We start from the raw sequence: 19,721 nt of genomic DNA on the forward strand, positions 1-19,721 counted from the left end.
GCCAATGAGATTGAACCCTTTAAGTCCAACTCCCCTGTTCAGCACCCAATTCTTGCTGTACAGCACGAGAGGGGCAGAGCAGCTCACCCCCCCCCACCCACATCCCCATGCCCATGGATGTGTGCAGTGATCGCTCACAGGAGGACAGCTGAGGGTGCGAAGGGCTGGAAGCCCAGCCAGCATCACAGCCCCCAGCTCTGCCTTCCCTGCTCGTTCCTGGGGCACAGCTCCCTGCTGCCCCCCCTGCGAGGCAATGCTCACTGCTGGGAAAACACTCCTGGGAATACAGAGATGGGTGGGAGAGAGAATTACAGCACTGTTGGGAGCGGGGATCTACTTGTTCCAATGTAATTTCATAATAAAGATAGCGACAGAGAGCGTGTGAGTAATTGCGTGTGCATTCGTAGACCTTTCCAGTGAAAAGCTTAGATTCACAAAGATTAGGAATCACTGGGGGGGGCAGCAGCCAGGGGCCGAGGGCACAGAGGGGCAGCGGGTCTTGAAGGTGGCACATCTTCATCACCTCCTGCTCTTCTTGCTCCACTGCAGAGCACAGGACAGGGGGTGCCGGAGCAGCAGGATTGTGCTTTACAGGCAAACCTGAGCTTCCTTGCAGTTGATCTGCTCAGCTGATTTGTGCTCCTGACTCTTCAGAAGAAAGCACAGCCTGCCACTGCAAGGAGAGAGGCTCTTTTTCAGGGCAGCTGGCACGCAGCTCACACTGCTACCTTGTTCTGTGGAAGAGGGATCAGCCCTGCTACCCATCCAACACGGACCTGTGAGCTGACATTTATAGCTCTCTGCCACGGATCAATATTGACTCCGGGGGCTCCTGGCAGCTGAGAGAGGGGTGAGGAATTTCAGTAATCCTATCAAAACAGCAGAGGGATGCATTTAAAACAAGGGCAGACAGCACAGCTCCAGCCAGGCCAGCTCCCAGAGGCAGCAACGTGAAACCAAGGGGGCAGGGAGCAGCTTCAGGTTATTGAGCCATCTTTTGGTTTTAGACCTCAGATCTTTAACTGTGATAAACAGGGAGTGTGATAAGGGGAATCCACAAAGGCTCCTGAGCTCTGCCACGGGAGATCATCCTCATCTTAATACTGACTACTAAACAAACTCTGCTGTCTCGCAGAGTTCAAACCAGTGCAAAAGCGATGGGACAATTCAAGTGGAAGCTGTTCCACAAACTGTATCAGAGCTGTTTGTGAGGGGGCCTGAAGAGTCAAACTTGAAGTGAATTGAGGACATTTGCAATGCTGGGCACATCACCAGCGTTGCTGAGTTCTCTTTCCAGCCCCAGGACTCTGAAAGGTTGGGATAAGCAGTGAACCCTGCACTTCTCCACTTCAAAATGGGAGAACCCAAACCCCAGAAGGCTCTGGAGCTCAAATATGGTTCTCAAACCTGTCTGAGGTAAAAGACGGCGAGAAAAAGCACGGGATTATTTTCTCACCTACTTGTGGTGAAAGAAAAGGCTGCAGTCAGATCTCCAACAGGACAGATCTCCATCCCAGTGCCAGGAGAGCCCGAGGAAAAGCAGAGAATGAAAAGCACGTGCCAGGTGTTTTGTCTCAGTAATAAAACATTTACTAAAGCAAGCAGAAAGCAAACGCACAGCGGATAAAGAAAACTTCACAACGTCACAAAAACCTGACAGGTTCTGATACTTCTGTGAGCAGAAACAAGACAGAGGTGAGCGCTGATGTGTTTCAACAGCAGAGCTCCTCCTTACCTTCATGGCGCAAACAAAAAAAGGAGTTAAAAAACAGGTAATGCACACAATGAGTTAAAAACGGGCAAGCAAGATTTTACACTTTTAACTGCACGTGTCCAACGTGGGATATCTGAGCTGTTCCACTCCATCAATCGCTTTTCAGGTTCTCCCTACAGGCTTCTGAGCAGCAGGTCCCTGAATTTCGGAATGAAGGCCCTTCACTGAGCTTCATTTCATGGGGGCACCAGACTCTGATTGCTGGGAGCAGATCTGCATTTCTTTCTTTTCTTCCCTTTGTTTTTACCTTGAAGAAAGCCATCAGCCCTCACATAACAGAGGGTGCATAGGCACAGCACAGACACGTTTGCTAAGAGGCTTCCACCCAAATGAAGGCTATTGGGAAAACAAGAGGTTCTTTACAAGGAAAAAAAAGGACACCTGGACAATAGGATTGCTGTACTGAGCACAAAGCAGGGATTCCACCCCCACTTGTGAAGTCCTGGTTAATTGGGCTGAAGAAGGATGCCTTCAACAGCTTCCATAAGGAAAGAAAACTCAACTTGTTCCATCCCACCTAAAGCAAGGAAAATTGATACATTCTTAAGTGATAGGGAGAGAAGGAAGGGGCAAATCTGGAAGCCAAAATTTATTTGGGGATAAAAGAGGGGATGAAAAGAAGAAACTGGAGAAGAACTCACCATAGTGAACAAACTGCTGAAAGTTAATGCTGTTTAATGTTAAACAGGTGGGTCCTGAGCATCAACAGATGGACTGGTTTGTAGGTGGGTGTGCTGGTTAAGAAAAGACAACCTGAAACAGTTTCTTATTGTTCCAAGGACACGAAACAGCTTCTCTCTGGTCAAGATCTGTTTAAATCCAGCCGAGTTATTCGAGCACTGAATGTTTAAAAGCAGAACCCAGGCAGCTTTATCAAAATGATTTCTTTCTAAGCATCGCACGTACACATCATTAGAGTGAATGTCTGCAGATGTACCGGCGCAGACTCGCGTGGGGAGTTTGCACGGCTTCCTTCTCCTCCCCCAGCTGCTCAACAACCAGTTACCAAGAAATCCTCCAGATAAGAGACCTGCAGAAATCCCAGGCTGTGAAGCACCAGCTTTTAACTGTCCCACCGGCTCTTCTTACGTTTCGGGGGCTCTGGGACAGCAAAACCATCTGTCTTGTTGTCTCGGCTGTTGGCATCCTTCCTGTTCTCACCATTCCTGCTCTCGTTGCTCCTCCCTTCGCCGATATTCCTGCCGTCGACGTTATTGCGATTGGCACCTCCCGCGTCGCTGAAGTGCCGGCTCTCGGCGTGGCGATGGCTGTCCCCGTGCCGGCCCTCCCCGTGCCGATAGGCGTCACCGTAGCGACCGCCCCCCTCCCCGTGATGCTGCGAATCGTTGTAGCGACCGCCGCCCTCCCCGCGGCGCGGGGCCTCGCCGTGCCGACTGTTCCTGCCGTCGCTGTAGCGCTCCCGAACGGCGCCGCCACCTCCGCCGCCACCGCCGCCACCGCGAGGAGCGCCGCCGGCGCTGCCGATGCCTTCCCGATTAGCGGCGCCGGCGTTGGCACCGTTGTTGTTGCTGTAGCCCTGCATCCCGACGCTGGGAAAGGTGGGAACGCTGCTCAGAGTCCCGGTGCTGCTGAAACCCGGGACGCCTTTCGCCGCCGCGGTAGCTGCGATGGGGCTGGCGGGGTTTGCAGCGTTTTGTTGTGCAGAACTTGTAGGTACTGAGTTCAAGCTCCCCGCGCTGGTCCAGCCACTGGCACCAGCAGCAGAGCTTCCAGTCTTTTGGTTATTCAAGCTTGCAGCAACAAAGTGGCTCTTATACTGGGACTGCCAGAAAGAGAGAAAGGAAAGGAAAAAGAAGTGTTTGCATCTGTGCTGCGCCACAGAACACAGCCAGCATGCAGGCACAACCCTGTCCTGAACTTCAGGATGTCCCCAGGAGAAAGGGTTCCTACAAAAACTCGTTCTTGGAGTGAATCAGAATCACAGAATGGCCAGGGTTGGAAGGGACCTCAAGGATCTCAAGCTCCAACCCCCTGCCACACGCAGGGCCACCAACCTCCACATTTCATAGCAGCCCAGGCTGCCCAGGGCCCCATCCAACCTGGCCTTGAACACCTCCAGGGATGGACGGGGCATCACAGCCTCTCTGGGCAGCTGTTCCAGCACCTCACCACTCTCATAGCAAAGAACTTCCCCCTGACATCCAACCTCCATCTTCCCTCCCTCAACTTCAAGCCATTTCCCCTCGTCCTGCTGTTATCTCCCCTTTCACAGAGTTTCAAAGAGTGATTACATTCCTGCCGTGCTTATCAGCACAGAATTAGTAGCAGACATCTGTTGCCTGACCACAGAAACAAGGGGACTTCTGTGTTGTGGGGTTAATTTTTACACTCAAGGGAGCCAAACAGGATCGAACGTAGTAACAAACAGAATCCAGAAGGGAAGAAGAGCAAATAGGCAGCAGAACACAAAATAAATCTGGCAAATGAATGTTGTGCAAATACGTTCAGTCCAGCCTGCATGCTAATTCTTCCACTCCAGACTCCCTGCCCCAAGTGAATGAGACGTGGCTGCAACCACCAAACTCAATTTCCCTGAAGTCAGCACAGGGTTTCTGCCCTTTCAAGGAAGAAAAAATTTGTTTCAAACTATCAGTAGGAAACATTTTCCACCTCGTTTCCTTTCCTCTTGAGTTAGAACGTGGATTGAACCAACCTGAAAAGCTGCTTTCATTGCTGTAAGTCTGTCTCCCATTGCCCCAGATGATGGCTTGTATGCTTCATAGTTACTCATCACACTGTTGTTGTTGCCACGGTCCTAAACACAACGACAAAGGACAACTGGAGAGATTTACCCAACAAAAGACATCACACTGCACAGTTTCCCAAACCTATCATCACTCTGCACTCAGGCAATGCACCCACTAAGGATCGTGGACCTTCAGAGAGCTGAGCAGCAGCACAGTCTGCCCTCTGTTCTTTAGGGCAACAGAAAAGCAAAGGTGCAGGAGGTCTGAACAACTCACTAGGACCACATTTTAACCATCTCCCTACAGCACAGCAAAACGGGATCAGCTGGCTGTGTTCACAGATGTCACAAGCAGGACAAAGTGTGAACAAGGCTTCAGCTGTGGTTTCTGGATGAATGGTGAGCACGATGCAGTTCCAGCACGTCTGCAGTTTGTCCCTGTAAACACTGGCAGTGAGCTGCTCTGGGATGGACAGACAGACCTACGCCAGTTTGTGGAAGCAGAGGTGGAACTGATGCGAATTTTTACACTGAAGAAAGGCAGCCTTAAGTTTAAAAGATCCAAAGACTGTAAACAACTTCTTCAGCATTTCTACTTACTGAACTCTCTGATCCCAGGCCAGGACGCTCACGATATCCCAAGCCACCACCACCAATATTCAGCTTCTTGCCTTTTCCTCCTTTGAAACGGGATTTCCGGAACCAAGGGTTCTGGGCAAAAAAAAAAGCAAAGGGGAGCAACACAGGGATGAGCAGCTTGAGAAACACAGGCAACGAAACTTAGAAAAGGAGGATTTTGAGCATTTTGAAAGAAAAAAGATGAAGCATGCTGTTTCCCAATCCAGAACACAGCTGTGGCAAGGGGTTGGGACAGGGCAGGCTGCACCGAGTGGGAACTGAAGCTGCAGACGGTCCTGATGCACGGCTTTCAAGCTTTCCCTACAAATCTTCCTCATGAAAACTGATTTTATGTCCTGCTCTCTTATCTATATTAAAGATTCAGAGGCTTGCTTTTTCTAAACCCAGGAATAAATGCCATTTCTAATGTCATTCACTTGAGAGGTCTGCATTTACTCATCCCTGGGTTTTACAGATTGAGCCCATTGGCAGCTTAAGAAGAAATGAAGTTTTGTCAGTGCAACTTCCTGCAACAAGCAGCGGCCAGGAAGGAACAGCCCAACCTGAGCTCCCACTGCCATTTCTAAATAATGGTTAGCTGTGTCTCATCGTGCCTGGTAGCTCCTTCAGACCCAATTAAGTCCATAAGCCAAGCCATTCAGCTTCTGTCCTCTCTTCTGACAGGCAGCCTATGGAGCTGTGCATCACACATTGTGTCACTTCTGAAAATGCTGCCTCTGTACGTCAGAAAAAGACCATTTACTTCCAGCAGTGGGCATCCGAGCTCTCAGTGCTGAAGTCAGAAGTGTGTTAATCTATCTTTGCATGTGGAGATTACCAAAAAGCCTTTGCTCCCCTGCAGCACCTTTGTGAGCTGCCAAGCACTGTGGTGCAAGTGCTGACCTATCAGTCATACTGTACATAGCAAGCCTGTCAGACAGCACTGCCAAACAACCAGGTCACACAGTGAATTAACCTGTAATCATTTTCTTGTTCAGCTTTCAACTAACTTGCATCTTATGATGCAGAGCAAAAATCTGAGTGCAGTGAGACATCAGGGTTGGTTACATATTGGAGTCCAACATCTTCATGTCTCCCTTTCTTTCAAAAGTTATTAAATAAACCCACTGCTGTACCAAGCCTGCTTAAAAACAACACAGGTTGCCAAAAGAACACTGAGGATAAATGACGGAACCCAAAACAAGTCTCCAAGCTCCTGGCTTTCTCTGCCAGCTAATTATGAGCAGCTTTCCTCACAGAGTTTTGCTTCGTACCTGCATTGCCAGATCCAACAGCTCTTTGGAAACATGTTGATTAGCACCTTCCAGATTTCTGACAAGATCCCCAGCGAAGTTGCTGTCCTTGGGAGTCAGCAGGGTGTAGGCAACTCCCTTCTCGCCCGCTCTGCCCGTACGCCCGATCCTGTGGGTGTGGGTGTCAATGTCCCGAGCCACATCGTAATTAATCACAGTCTTAATGGAAGGAATATCCAACCCACGAGCTGCAATCAAGAGCAATACAGTGGTAAGGATCTTTACCCTGCAAGGACTCAAAGCAATGCCATTCATACCAGCACATCGTTCTGCTCCATTAGGGAAGAGCTTCCACACCAACAGATCACAGTTAAGACATCCTCTGTAGGCTAAAACTCTTTGTTATCTTAAGTGCAGCGACTCACAGGACTGGAGATGGAAGATATCAGCTCACATAACTGTTACTTCAAGAGAGAAAGAGGTCTTTATTACAGGACTGTGACATTCATCCTTCATTCAGCTGAACATCTGGGAACAAGAGCTGTTCTACAAAGGCCCCAAGTGTTTCCACCTCCTCTTCATATAAGCATGAGTAAATTTGTCAGCTGATTAACAGCAACTATTTCCTTCAGAAGCAGCTTATTTACTTTCTGTGTATTAAAATACCTTTCTCTCTCTCTCTTCCTGTCACTGTATATTTAACACCACTGGGAAACTTTCAGAATAAAATCCCTTGCTAACAGTGTGCACTTCTGGAAAACATCTGGGAAGCCGTGCAGCAGGTCAGAAGTCAACCTTGCTGCCTTCCACTGAGGGGTGACACCTTTCCTGCTGATATCCACAACTTGCCCGAGCTGCAGCTCCTTATCAACCCACATACCTGCTACATCAGTAGCCACCAGTATCGGGATCCCCTTTTTCTTGAACTCTGAAATGACTTTATTCCTCTCGCTCTGGTCCATGTCGCCATGAAGGAGCCCCAGGTTATGATCCTCCTGCTTGAGGTTATTAGCCAGCTCTTCAGCGTTGGCCTTCTTGGTGACAAACAGGAGAACACTCCCAGAGGATGTGAACTCCACAAGGCGCCGCGTCAGCCAGTTCCACTTGCTGGGACCAGAGGGGAAAATCTCCACTATTTGAGTAACGTCTTCATTTGCCTAAGGAGAGAAATAAGCAGTGATGCAGGACGCAAAGGGCGCTGCAGCAAACACAGACAGCAGAATAAAAATCAGGAATTTAAAGTGATTTTGAGAGCAGAAGCAGGGAACTGACATTCTCCTCTGAGCAAGGTCACAGCTGCCTCCCGCTCACTTCATGGCTGACCACTTTATGTTCACAATGCAGAAATGGCAGGAGAGCTGAGCTGCACTTTAAAAAACTGGAGAGGCAAACTGCAGTCGCTGGCATTGATGCAGTTTAGCATCCAACTGACACAAGATGAGTATCTACAATTCAGATGCGAGGTTTGAGGTGGAGGGGGTGATCATCAGCAAAAGGTATTCCAATGGGGGTCAGAGAAAGCAGCTCTGTGTGCTGCGACTGCCCAGAGCATCACGAAGAAAGGAGGCACAAACAGACCCCCTGTGCACTCTGCTGAGATAACAAACGTGCAGTGGGGCAAAAAACTCCATTGGGAAGTTTCCAGGAAAGATTTGGTTTCTACACATTTGAATGGTAATTCCTGTGAGGACTAAGTTCCCAGACTAGTAATTTAGACCAGAGAAAAGAAACTGGCTGAACAAGGTAAGCTGCTCCTTTTCTTAGGCAAAGCATAGGAAAACCAGCTTCCTGGAAAGACAAGGCTGCAGGTAGCCACTCATTTTTTGTTAGTAAGGAATGGGGACAAAAACTGCAGAGAATGGGTGGAAAAAAGAATGTTCAGCAGACAGCTTGTGAAACTTTGCAACAGTGCAAAGCCTCTTCACAGTGAGCGTGCATCCACCCACTTCAACTGCAGAAACAAGTCTGCTAGCAGTTCAACTGCTATGTCAAGCAAGTATAGAATCAACATTCCCACTTAAACCAGCTGAAAGGCATTATAACCAGTTTCAAAGCCTCCACTGCAAAAGCTGTCATTGTTTTATTTATCCTTGCGAGACAAAGCAGAAGGAGGTGCCCACTGCTTCAGCCCAGCAAACACATCAGTCACTGCAGTGATGTTGTTTCCCTGCATGATGGAACTCCCCCCCCCCACAAGAACGTTGCTGGCAAAAAGCTCAGCAAAATAAACACCAAGAACAGCACAACAACAACGACGAAAACCCCAAATATTCTTGGCTTAAACATCCAGTATTTCCTTCTCAATTTATGAGCTGACTGCTGCAGCTTAACATAAATTTCAGACAACGGTGTGATTCCCTTCTGTGACTGGCTCAGAAGTGAGGTTACCTCCCCAATGTCTCCCTGCACCACTCGAATTGGGTCGATCAGAATATCTCGGGCCAACTTCTCAATCTTCTTACGGAAGGTGGCACTGAACAAAAGGGCTGAAAGGAGGAAGAAAACAAGATTTGCACTCCCTGAAGAATTAATCTTCCACGATTGTGACAACGCTGCACACGTGTGAGAAACCTGCCTGGCTGTTTCATGTCAGTGATCCGAAGCTACAGTCTGTCTTACCAGTGGTAAGGAAAATCAGAAATCACACTATTAGAACTCCTTGAAGGAGAAACACCTTTCATGGTATTTGAAACAAGATGTGAATAATAATAACGTGGCATGCTGCAAGCCTTCTTTTATCACAGTTTAGCACATGGGATCTCAAAGCATGCAAATATTGGTTCAGCAGATCATCCTTCCTCTGAGCAAAGACTGCGGGGGGATTACAGAGGGATGAACAACCTGGTTACAAATGCTCACACTTCCCAAGCAGCCTCTCCCAGCAGCCCACAAACAGTAACACAGTAACAGTGCAGAAGCCTCGCTGGATTTTCTGTTCTTGTCACAGCCACACAACCTCTGCTCCGCATTCTGAACTGGCTCACCCTCCACCTCACAGCCTCCTGCAGCTCCCAGAAGTTTGATCTGAAACATGCTCATACTCACTCTGTCTGTCCGGACGCACGTGGCTTGCAATGGATCTGACCTGGTACTCTGGAAAAGAAGGGAAGTGCTGCAATCAACACTGCATGTTTGTCAGCGAGTAGAATAACTCAAAGTGCAACTTCACCACTTTATTTAACAAATGGAATCAATGAATGCTTCTTCTCTATTTAACTTTGCTGTGACTTTCCAGTTCTCTGCCGCAGAAGGAAAGTTCCTTTACTGCACAAAAAGCTCAGCAAAAAGTTCTTTAAGCAAAGATGTGAGCTGAGCAGAGCACTCTGCACATCTCAGGTGCCTCCCTCACTTTGCAGCACCAAAGCACCCTCAGATTTTCACTCTGCCCCGTGATCCAACATCATGCAGATGGAAATGACTGATCCTGTTCCAATAAAGCAGGGAGTTCTTACAACACTGCTGGATCCAGTCACAGAACCAAGGCAGAGAAGTGAGTTCACTGTAAGATATTCATCACTTTCAAGATAAAAATAATATCAGGATTTCTGGAATTTATCAACTGGGTTTCACAGATCTCTGTATCAACAGATATTAGATCTTTCAATAGTTGTGTGTATTACTGTGTATACTTTCCTTAAGTGTTTTCCAGCATTCAACACTACAGGAGTTATAAACAGTCACACTGAGCAGAGAAACACACACCACTGCCTTCCAAAACATACCAAACCCCATATCAAACATCCTGTCTGCTTCATCAAACACGAGGTAAGTGACTCTCTGAAGGTTTGTAGCTTTCTTTTTCACATGATCAATCAAACGACCCTGTTGGGAGAGTGGGGAAATAAATATTAACAGCCAGTTGGTAAGCATATTAAAAAGTGTTAACATGCTCAACCTCAGAACTCACGCGCTCTTATCCTCACCATATCTGCTTTTAACCTCACCAGAGACACAGAGCAGAAAACATCTCAGGGCTTCAGTCCAGAGGTAAATGTCAATATTCAAGGCTTATAAACAAATAACTAAATCTCTCATCAACCACGCTGTCAAAGCTGAATTTTAGGGATAGTTTTTGGAAGGGCAGCAGTGCTGACATCCAAGAACTGACCATCCTTCATTTCAATTAAACTTTAACTGGGAACTGCCTATCAAAACCTCAAGTTTTTGGTGCACGAGTTATTCACGCTCTGCTTTTTTGGCCCAGTACCCCAATAAATAGCCATGACAGAACTTCCCCCAGTCATCAGTTCTGCACAAGTTCTTCACCAGCTTTTGCAAAAAGCGAGGTGGTTTGAGAACAGCCCTCATTCAAATCACTCCTGCTTCAATGTTTCATTGTACTTTGGGCATAAAGGCACTCACAGGTGTGCAGACCACGATCTCTGCCCCCTCCTGGAGGGCTTTGGCTTGCTCCCACATGCTCCCTCCTCCATAGACCGCCACTGAGCGCAGGTTGTACGCCTTTCCAAAGCGCTTACATTCAGAATGGATCTGAGGATTTAAACAGAACACCTCACAGTTCATGTCACACAGATCTGAGAACATATACCTACCTTAACAACAGAGCCCCGCTCCTGAGGTCCACTTTCCAGCTAAAAGCTTCCTGAAATCATTCAGAAATCCACAGGGCTGAGCGCTCCAACATTTGTGGACGACTTCCATCCACTTACTGGGGAAATGGATTCAGCCACCCAACCGCAACGTAAGCCACAGGCTCTATCCTTCCACACACACAGCTTGTGGCAACAGACCCACAAAACCCTCAATACTTAGGAATAATTTGGGATCTCTGTGTAAAATTAACGATGACTTAAAATTTGTCACGATCCTACAACAAAAAGGAGTGGAAGCGAGAGCTGTGAGCTTACACCACAGTTATGGCCAGGGTAATTTCTTACAAATCGATCACTGAGGTTCTCTGGCAACTTCTGCACAGGATTTTGCCTTCTCTGGGAACACTGCAGGGCACAAACCTGCTCCCTGGACACAGCCCTGCTCCCTGGACACATACCTGCTGGCAAAGCTCTCTGGTCGGGCACACAATCACTGCAATGGGGCCGTCTCCTGGTTCAAGCTCCTTTTGATCCATGATGTGAATCAGCATTGGCCAAATGAAGGCTGCTGTTTTCCCACTTCCAGTCTTAGCTATTCCAATCATATCTCTGCCACTCATGGCAACTGGAACACCCTTAAAACAAGGAAATTTTAAATCCATATTCTACCTCGGAATCACACGAAGAACTCAGATAACAAAAGAACTGCACATTACAAGGGACTCACAGCAATATGGTGGATGCATACACAGTTTTATTGCCAAATTCAGATTAGCTTGTTTCAAAGACTCAAAGCAAATGCCAGCATTCGGGCACAGCACCACATCCTAAGGATGTATTTTTACCTGGCCACAAACGCTTCCTGTTCAGCTGTAAGGATGCTAAAACCAGAATTCTCTGAGCCTGTCCCTCCAGTGACCATTCTGAGTGACAAAGCATGCAGCTCCTCCCCACTGCTGCTATGAGGACCTCTCAAGTTTTTAGAAAAGAAATTTAAAACACCCAAAGCTCGCTCCCTAGAAAAAGAAAACATTTTTTTTTCCCATGACAGTTTGGAAACTGGCATTGTATGCATCCTCATATGCACACAGGACCTTTCTGTATTATTTCTTAATGTATTCTATTAGCAGCATTTTAGATGTTAGGCAGCAACAATCCTCACCTGACACTGTATAGGCGTGGGCTGGGTATACTCAGATTTCCTAATTTGATGCATGAGCTGCTCATCAAATCCAAAATGAGCAAAACTACTGCCTGGTCTTGGAGGAGCAGCACCGGAGACCTTAGAAATAGAAACAGTGTTCATAGAAAACAGTAAGAGGAAAAACAAATACAGAAATGAATGAAGCACCTTTATTTCAGTAAGTTTTGTTGTTTTTTTTTTTACTTACTTTAAGTAAACTTCAGTTTAACTTGGCACAAATTCCATATGCATTTTGTAAACAGGGCTTCCAGATATTAGAAACCAAACATAAATTGTCAATCAACACAAGTTACTAAAAAACCACATCTCCTCCTTGTACAACTGATCTCCTTCCTCCCCAGACAGTTCCTTTCACAGGAATCACCACACTAACATGTTTCAAATGGGAAAAAGACTCAATTCTTGCTTATAGCATTTCCAGCTTCAGTTCTTAACACTGTAGCTCTCAAAAGTGCACCCACACAACTGGCGATGGACGCCCGCTTAGAGAAGACTGGAGACAACTTTCAAGACCTGCTGAGGAACACCACGCTCCTTTATATCAAAGGCATTGAAGGTGTCCAAGAGGCCTAGCATTCCAACCCTTTAATGAAAACTATTCAGGCAGTTTGAGAGAATGGAGGCAGAGAGCTCCTGAGGAGGCTCTGCGACATGCTTACCCGCAGGTTCAGCTTGTGCCGTAACTCCACCACCTGCTGTGGGGTCAGGCTGGTGATCTCTTCGTGCTCATCATAGAAATTTTTCTCAAATGGGGGATATTCAATCTGCAGGGGTAATTACATCTTCATTATGGAGAGAAAGGTTTGAGAAAAAGTTGATTGTCTGCAATAACGTTTATTTGATCTGAAGCAATTGTAAGGGTTTGCAGTGTGACTCGAGTGGCACAGCAGTGGAATGCTACCTGACAGCACCAGTGCATTTGGAAGGAAGCATGTTCCACTCTACTTCCCAGCCCCTGCTTTCTACAACAGACACAGCAGGATGCAAAATAACCTCCTACCTCTGAATGGTCAATGGGTGGAAGAGGATCGATGATTTTTTTGGATGGTGCAATTGGATTCCCATCGCTGTCATACTCCAGGTTGTCCTCTTCCTCTTCTTGCACCACACCAGCAGTGGGGTTTTCAGCCATGTAGCGAAAATAAGCTTCCTGCAGCAAAACATACAGTAAAATTGCATACAACAGGATGCAAAAATACCACGGTTGCTTAAACAGGGTAGATGTTAGATGGCTGTTTGTTTTCACACACATCACTGAGAAACAGAACATTCACTAGGACTGGTTCTTCTAATCAATATCAACAGTTATGCCCAGAAAAAGGACAAGAAGAAACAAAGGAAACAACTACAATGTTCAGTTAGACCACAGAATGCTTTTTTTAAAAAAACGAAAATAACAAACAACTTCTTCTCTTACAGGTCTGCTTAAGAACTTCTTCCACTTGTAAGGCTTTAACAGTACAAGAATCTAGTCTTATTTCCACACGAACCAAACACAAATGCTGTAGATTTCTACACAGTGAGCACAATTTCACTCTATGTTTACCTCTTTTACATAAACAAACTATGCTAAAGTTCTCCCTCTTCCCCTAATTACACTCCAGAAATGAAAAGCAACAGCAAATGGGAAAGAAACTATTTCAGGAGTCCTCTGACACAAGCCCAAGTTAGAAGCTGTCACATGCCATCCTCACAGCTCCTCTCAGCATCCCACTTACGGCTCCCTGGCACAACAAGCCATTCTCATGCACAAACACCTCAATGGACTTCCTTCAAGCAAAGATTTACGACCAGACTTTTAAGGCACGGTTCGATTACAGAGGCATGTTACACCCACCTGGCTTTTTCATTCACGTGGCCAACTGTCACTCAGCCATCTGAATATGCATACAGTACACTTGCTTAGCAGCTGTCTGCAGGTAGAAGTTACCCTAGCTCCAACTTGAGCATGGCTACACTCACTAAATTGGTAGCAAAGGCCAATGGGCACAACAAGCCTTCCATCCTCTGTATTATTACAACTACCGAGGTAGTTAGTAACTATAATTAGGTAGGAAGGTGCATTTTTGAAACGAAGTGCTTCCTTTTTGCTTATTATTCTGTTACAGCAATGCCTACAGTCCTCAAACAGAACTGGAGCCCTGCTGAAAACAAAGAGCAGAAAGCCTCATTCTTGCCCTCAACAGACACAAAATTTCACTGCAAACAGCTTCCCCACTGGTGCTCCATATTAGTTGATTCAGCTCATCCCAAACTTGATGAGACCCTTAGACACCAAAAAACCTGTTGTACAGGAAGCTGAAATTCAAAAGGACTGAAAAAATCTTCTCAAAGCAATAAAGAAAGGAATGGTCTCCTAGTATTCTTCTTTTTTTAATGGAACACCCAGAAGGGTGGAGGCAGCAGGGGAACCACTAGAGCTTCCTGCTGAATTGTCCGGGTACTGAGTTGTGCTTGTACCTAGCATTATGTGTTTGGGGAGGGAAGATAAAAAACAAATAAGAAGATAGAAAGACTGCATAGGAACTCACTTGGTCATCTTCCTCTTCAATGTCATCTCGAATACCCCTGGAAAAACAAGCGGAGAAAAAAAAAACTTCCCTGCAAGTGTTCCACATACGCAGCTCCATACTTTCAATTGCTTAGTGCTGAGCTCCATATTTTGTGGAAGTCACAACACCAACAACTCAGTAACATTCATAATCCCAACCCATGGATTTTTCATCTTTTGGTGTCAACCACAACAACGACCCTGCAAAGCCTTCATTTTTACTTCTATTAACGAGACTGAAAGATTTGGGTTCCGTCTTCCCAGTAGAAGCCACATCAAAGATCATCCTGGTCTAAGCTCTCGATGCTACCAGATGTCCCATAACTGAAGAGGAATATGAGCCAGGAAGTGCAAATCCGGTTCAGAACATCCCCAGGTGGTGATTTGGATCCGGTGTTCTGTTTCAGGACCACGTATAATCTGATCAACCCCATGCAGTGCAAGTGCTACCAACGCTTCTGACATTTACATCAAGAATCAACGGCATCATCATTTACCTTGGTCAACACTGATAGATCAGCTGCAAAAATGTCAACTGCTTAAACTCCAAATTTAGCATCCCAATTGTCAGACATTACCTAATGCATCACCTGACAGGGAACATCTTAAAACAAGCCTGGAGGAGCCTCCAGTATCTCCAGTACTACGGTACAGCAGTACTGTTTCATGTTATCTACAGAACAGTGAACATCAACAAATTGCATTGGAATCTTTCAGCACCATACAAGACACTGTTAGGCATGGGAATTACAGTAAAGAACTTACTTAGCGTTCTTTTTTTCCTTGTCTTTATCCTCCAGCCTCTTCATGTCTCGAGCAGCTTGATCCTAACAGGTTACAAAATTGTGAGACGTTAAAAAAACAAGATGATACAAATGGGAAGGAAAAACCATTCCTACATAAGTGGATCACCACGCCACAGAGACAACACTTTCTCAACCAAACCTTCTCTCATCCCACATCCTATTACACTAAACAAATTCTCCTAACAATTACTTCGAAATTTAATTATAACTTTGTGGCAGTGCTGTCGAAAAAATACAGTGTCCACACTCTTCTGGAAAACACTGACAGAATCCAGCTAAGAATTGCAGCTAAGGAGCTGTTTGGGATAAATCCAAATCATTTCCATTTGAGCTGTGAAAAACACACAAATCCTTAGCGTTGCAGTCAGAGGTGCACAGAGATGCTGTGCAGCCTTAGCATGCCCAAAACAAGTAGATAAGCTACTGGAAATTCTATCGACTACCTCTGCATTTAATTCATCTTTGAGTTCTAATTAGCAGCATCTTACACAGAAAAACAAAAGCTAAGTGACATTCTGAAGACAGCTGCCAAAGCCATGACAGGCATTTGCTGCTTCTGATGGGAGAGAAGTACTGCCACGTGAATTAATAAACATTTCAGGAGCTGGGTCTTGCCTCCACTTCAGCCATGAATGCCTCCAGAGGATCATCATCGCTGTCAGAGTCGGCCGACTTGGAATTAAACTGCTGGCGAGTGGGGGAATTCTCTGCAGGAATGTATGGCAAGTCAACATTGCTGTTATCCTCCTCTTCATCCTCAAAGTACCTGAGAAGTAGCAAACATCACCCAGTCAACACAGAGCCCATAGCAACACACTGTCTTTCATGGTTTCCGAGTCAAGTTTTCCATGCAGAAAAGGATAATAAGAGTCAGAGCACACACGGGGCTTTCCTGCAGCTGAGCAACTCAGGTTTCTGTGATGTTATTGCTGTGGTAGAGCATTTAGTTGAGCGGACTCTTCTAAATATCGAAACCTCCTACATGTCACAAATACTTTCACTGCTTTGGAAACAGTAAAAGACTAAAATGCAGAACCAGAGAAATGCAAGAAATAACCCTACTTACGCATTTTCTTCATCGAAATTCGCTCGCTTTGACCCAATTTTGTAGAAAGAAGGCAGCTGGGGAGGTCCTGATTTCGCAAACGCAGCAGAAGAACCGGCTGTTCCAAAAGCACTGTGAGACTGCTGAGAAAGCTTCGGCTCCTCTTTCTTTCCAGGGGTTATGGCAAATCCACCAAAACCAAAGCCTCTCTTCGTACCAGGTCCACCTTTATTCCAATTCATGATGCCTTCAATAGATCTGTTAAAATCAGAACAGATAAGTTAATGCCTTTCTGCTTTAAGCAGGTATTGACTACTGGCATGATTTTTCTTGAAAGCACATTACTGTACTCATGATAAAGAGACCTGGGAACTGTAACTGACATGACTTTGATCTGCTCCCCAAAAAGGAGTTAGCCTTTGTCCTTTTCTTGTAAGTTTAAGTGCATCTGCAATCTGAAAAACAGTAAAACAAAGAAATTCCCTTCCAAAAACAGACAGTGTCCCTAAAATACTACTTAAGCATATGCTGCTTGTCCTGCTTGCTTTACAGTTTTCATTTTTATAAGACAAACAAACTCAAAGCCAGAACCTGGAACACAGGAGAAACAACACTTCCCATTTAAAGTAACTTAATTACTTTGTTTGCATGATCAAGTAAGTCATACCTTGAAGGCTGCCAAAAAGAGTGTGACCACACTGCTTTTAAGTGTGTTGGAATGGGATGGCCCACCAGCCACGAGTCTTATTATGGAAATTCCCACTTTCAGTGGGAATCATTCAATGACAAAAGAAACAAGTTTAAAATAATCTGAGGATAAATCCTGCTGCTGCACCCTGTAAAGAACATTCAGCAGCTCGGGACTTGCTCGATAAATCACAAGTCCTGAACACCGGGCTCACCTCAAGGCAAACTCTGCTTTTCAGTACCCCACAGCACTGCTGGGTGCCCTACCCCTCCATGCCTGCAGTTTGTCCACCCGCGTGTTCCATAGGAGATCTATCAGCACACACACGGGCGGATGGCATGCTGCGCGTCTGCTGCTGACAGCACAGCGGGCAACCTTTTCAGTTACAATGTCTGAATTGCGGGACTCTTCCTCACTGTACCGACCCAGAAATTAAAGAACCATTCGTTGGACCTGTCACCCGCGTGAAAACTTCTCGGGCGGGTCACTCCGTCCATAGGACGGCAATGGGGCGCTGCGGGGACTGTGTGGCAACGCGGGGCTCGGCCCCCCCGCCCCGGGAAGGGCACGCCAGGAGCCCCGGCACGGACCGCCGGAACCGCAGCCGGCGCGCAACGCCCGGAGCGCCGCGCTGCTGCCCGCCGTCCCACACGGCGCCGGACCGCTCTCGGTCCTTCCCGCCCGCGGGGCCCTTTGTGCAGGCCGGGCCCAGGCCGCCCGCAACGCCGCGCCAGGCCTCGGCCCCGTAGCGCCCGCGGGCAGATGCCGGGGGAGAAGAATGAGGAGCCGCCGCACTGCCCGGCCCGCCCGGCCCAGCACCCTTCACTCACCGCGCAGGCAGCGCAGCCGCCAACCGCCGCTCCCCCGGTTACCGGGGCGGGGGGTGGAGACGGAATGGAGCGCCGCACCGATGTGCGTGCGTACGTACGTACGTTCAGACGTACGTGCGTACTTGGTGCGCTGACGTCAGTACGCCGTACCGAGCATGCGCGTTAGAGGCGGGTGAAGCCGCAGGTGAAGGGCGGGCGGCGGGAGGGCCGCCGGCAGCCTCGGGGGTAGTGCGTACTGCGCATGCCCTGTTCCTGCTACGTGAAGTGCGTAGCGTTGCGCCGTTTGCGGCCGTGGCAGCGGGCAGGGCCTGAGCGGTGCGACGCCGCGTGACTCAGGTAACGCGGCTCGGCTGGGCTCGGCCTCCGCTTTCCTTTCGGTCCCTTCCCGTTACGGACCCGCCGTGCCCTCGGTAGGAGGCAGTTCGGCCCTGAGGACAGCGGAGCTGGGGCACTCGGGTTGAGGAATGGGGCTGTAAACGAGGCGAGGGCTAGGGAAGAAGGGCTGTGTGTAGCGAGGGGCTGCTTGCAGCGTGGCTCTCGTCCACGTGTGATCCGTTGCGGTACCGGCGGGCCCACGGCCGGGCGTTGCGGGCCGCACCGAGAGCAGGGCTGGGCTGGAGGGAGCCGGGCCTTTGCTGGGCAGGAAGCCGAGTCTTTCGCTGGGGAAGGCTGTTTTGAACAACCTCAGCACACGCTCCGGCACGGCATTACGTTCTTATGAGTGTGCTCCGCTTGGGTTTTTGCTTGAACTGAAAGCCTTTGGCATAGGAATCGATTTTAGCTGTCCTTGTCATTCATAGCGGTGAGCATGTGGTGCTCAAAGGAGTGCCGGCCCAATTTAGAAACAGATTGTTTCTATTTTGAGCTTTGAAGGGAACAGTCTCGTTAACGTGCGAGTTCCCACTCAGATCCGGTTGCAGGAGGAGTCTTACTGCCAAGCCTTTTGCAGCTGATGATCCATAGATCATAGAATCATCATAGAACGGCCTGGGTTGAGAAGGAGCTCAAAGATCATCTGGCTTCAACCCCCTGCTGTGATAAATGCTGCAGTAGGGTTCTCACTGCCTTCTGAGACCCTTTGTTTTGACCTCAGTGATGCGGAGCTGGTGGCAGTGTACAGTCTGAGAGCCTGGGGCTGCTCAAGCAAGGAGATATAGGAAGCTGAGGGCAGAAAACCAAAACCACCAAAAAGAACCCTAACAAATCTCTGCAGGTTCCTGGCAGATACAGGGGAGCTTCAGTCTTGTGAGCCCATTCATTGTGTTATTTTGGAGACTAGTACAATATCCGTCTGCTTTCCACTTTTTTTTTTTTGTCATTGATTGTCCAAGAAAATGTCTCTGTGTCTGAACAGAAATAGCAGTGGAATGCCCTGATTCTGGGCATGTAATCTAGAAAGATCACAGATGAGTGGTTTAAATTACCGGAGCACTGCTGCTTGAAGTAAATGAATTAAGCACGTTTACTGCTGTAACACGTGCGCGTATCTGACTGTGTCCAATTGTAATTAATGACAACTCTGCACAGCGTGTGTTCTTTGAAATGACTCGGTGACTTTGAGATGCTGTTGGAGAGACATTTTATAGCAGCACATCTCTGTTTCTGGAACTCGTTCATCTCAGCAGCTTGGCCAGATGTGAACTTGCTGCTGCCTCAGCTGCTCCTGCAGAGAGTCTCGCACCAAACCATCCA

At 47.5% G+C, this 19,721-nt stretch overlaps 1 protein-coding gene across 1 annotated transcript; it reads right to left on the minus strand.

Annotated features, from left to right (window-relative positions):
- Positions 1-2,837: 2,837 nt before the first annotated feature.
- On the minus strand, positions 2,838-16,753 carry DDX42 (DEAD-box helicase 42; the record flags this gene model as incomplete). Its single annotated transcript, XM_079547160.1, has 17 exons — positions 2,838-3,557; positions 4,449-4,550; positions 5,082-5,192; positions 6,374-6,600; positions 7,233-7,509; positions 8,741-8,838; positions 9,398-9,445; positions 10,075-10,174; positions 10,715-10,843; positions 11,364-11,540; positions 12,068-12,187; positions 12,769-12,873; positions 13,110-13,259; positions 14,641-14,677; positions 15,426-15,487; positions 16,082-16,232; positions 16,533-16,753. The coding sequence occupies 17 exons, from the start codon at positions 16,751-16,753 to the stop codon at positions 2,838-2,840; spliced, it is 2,835 nt and encodes a 944-aa protein (XP_079403286.1).
- Positions 16,754-19,721: the final 2,968 nt, after the last annotated feature.

The sequence above is a fragment of the Tetrao urogallus genome, assembly GCF_951394365.1.
Source record: "Tetrao urogallus genome assembly, chromosome: 26".
Classification (NCBI taxonomy): domain Eukaryota; kingdom Metazoa; phylum Chordata; class Aves; order Galliformes; family Phasianidae; genus Tetrao; species Tetrao urogallus.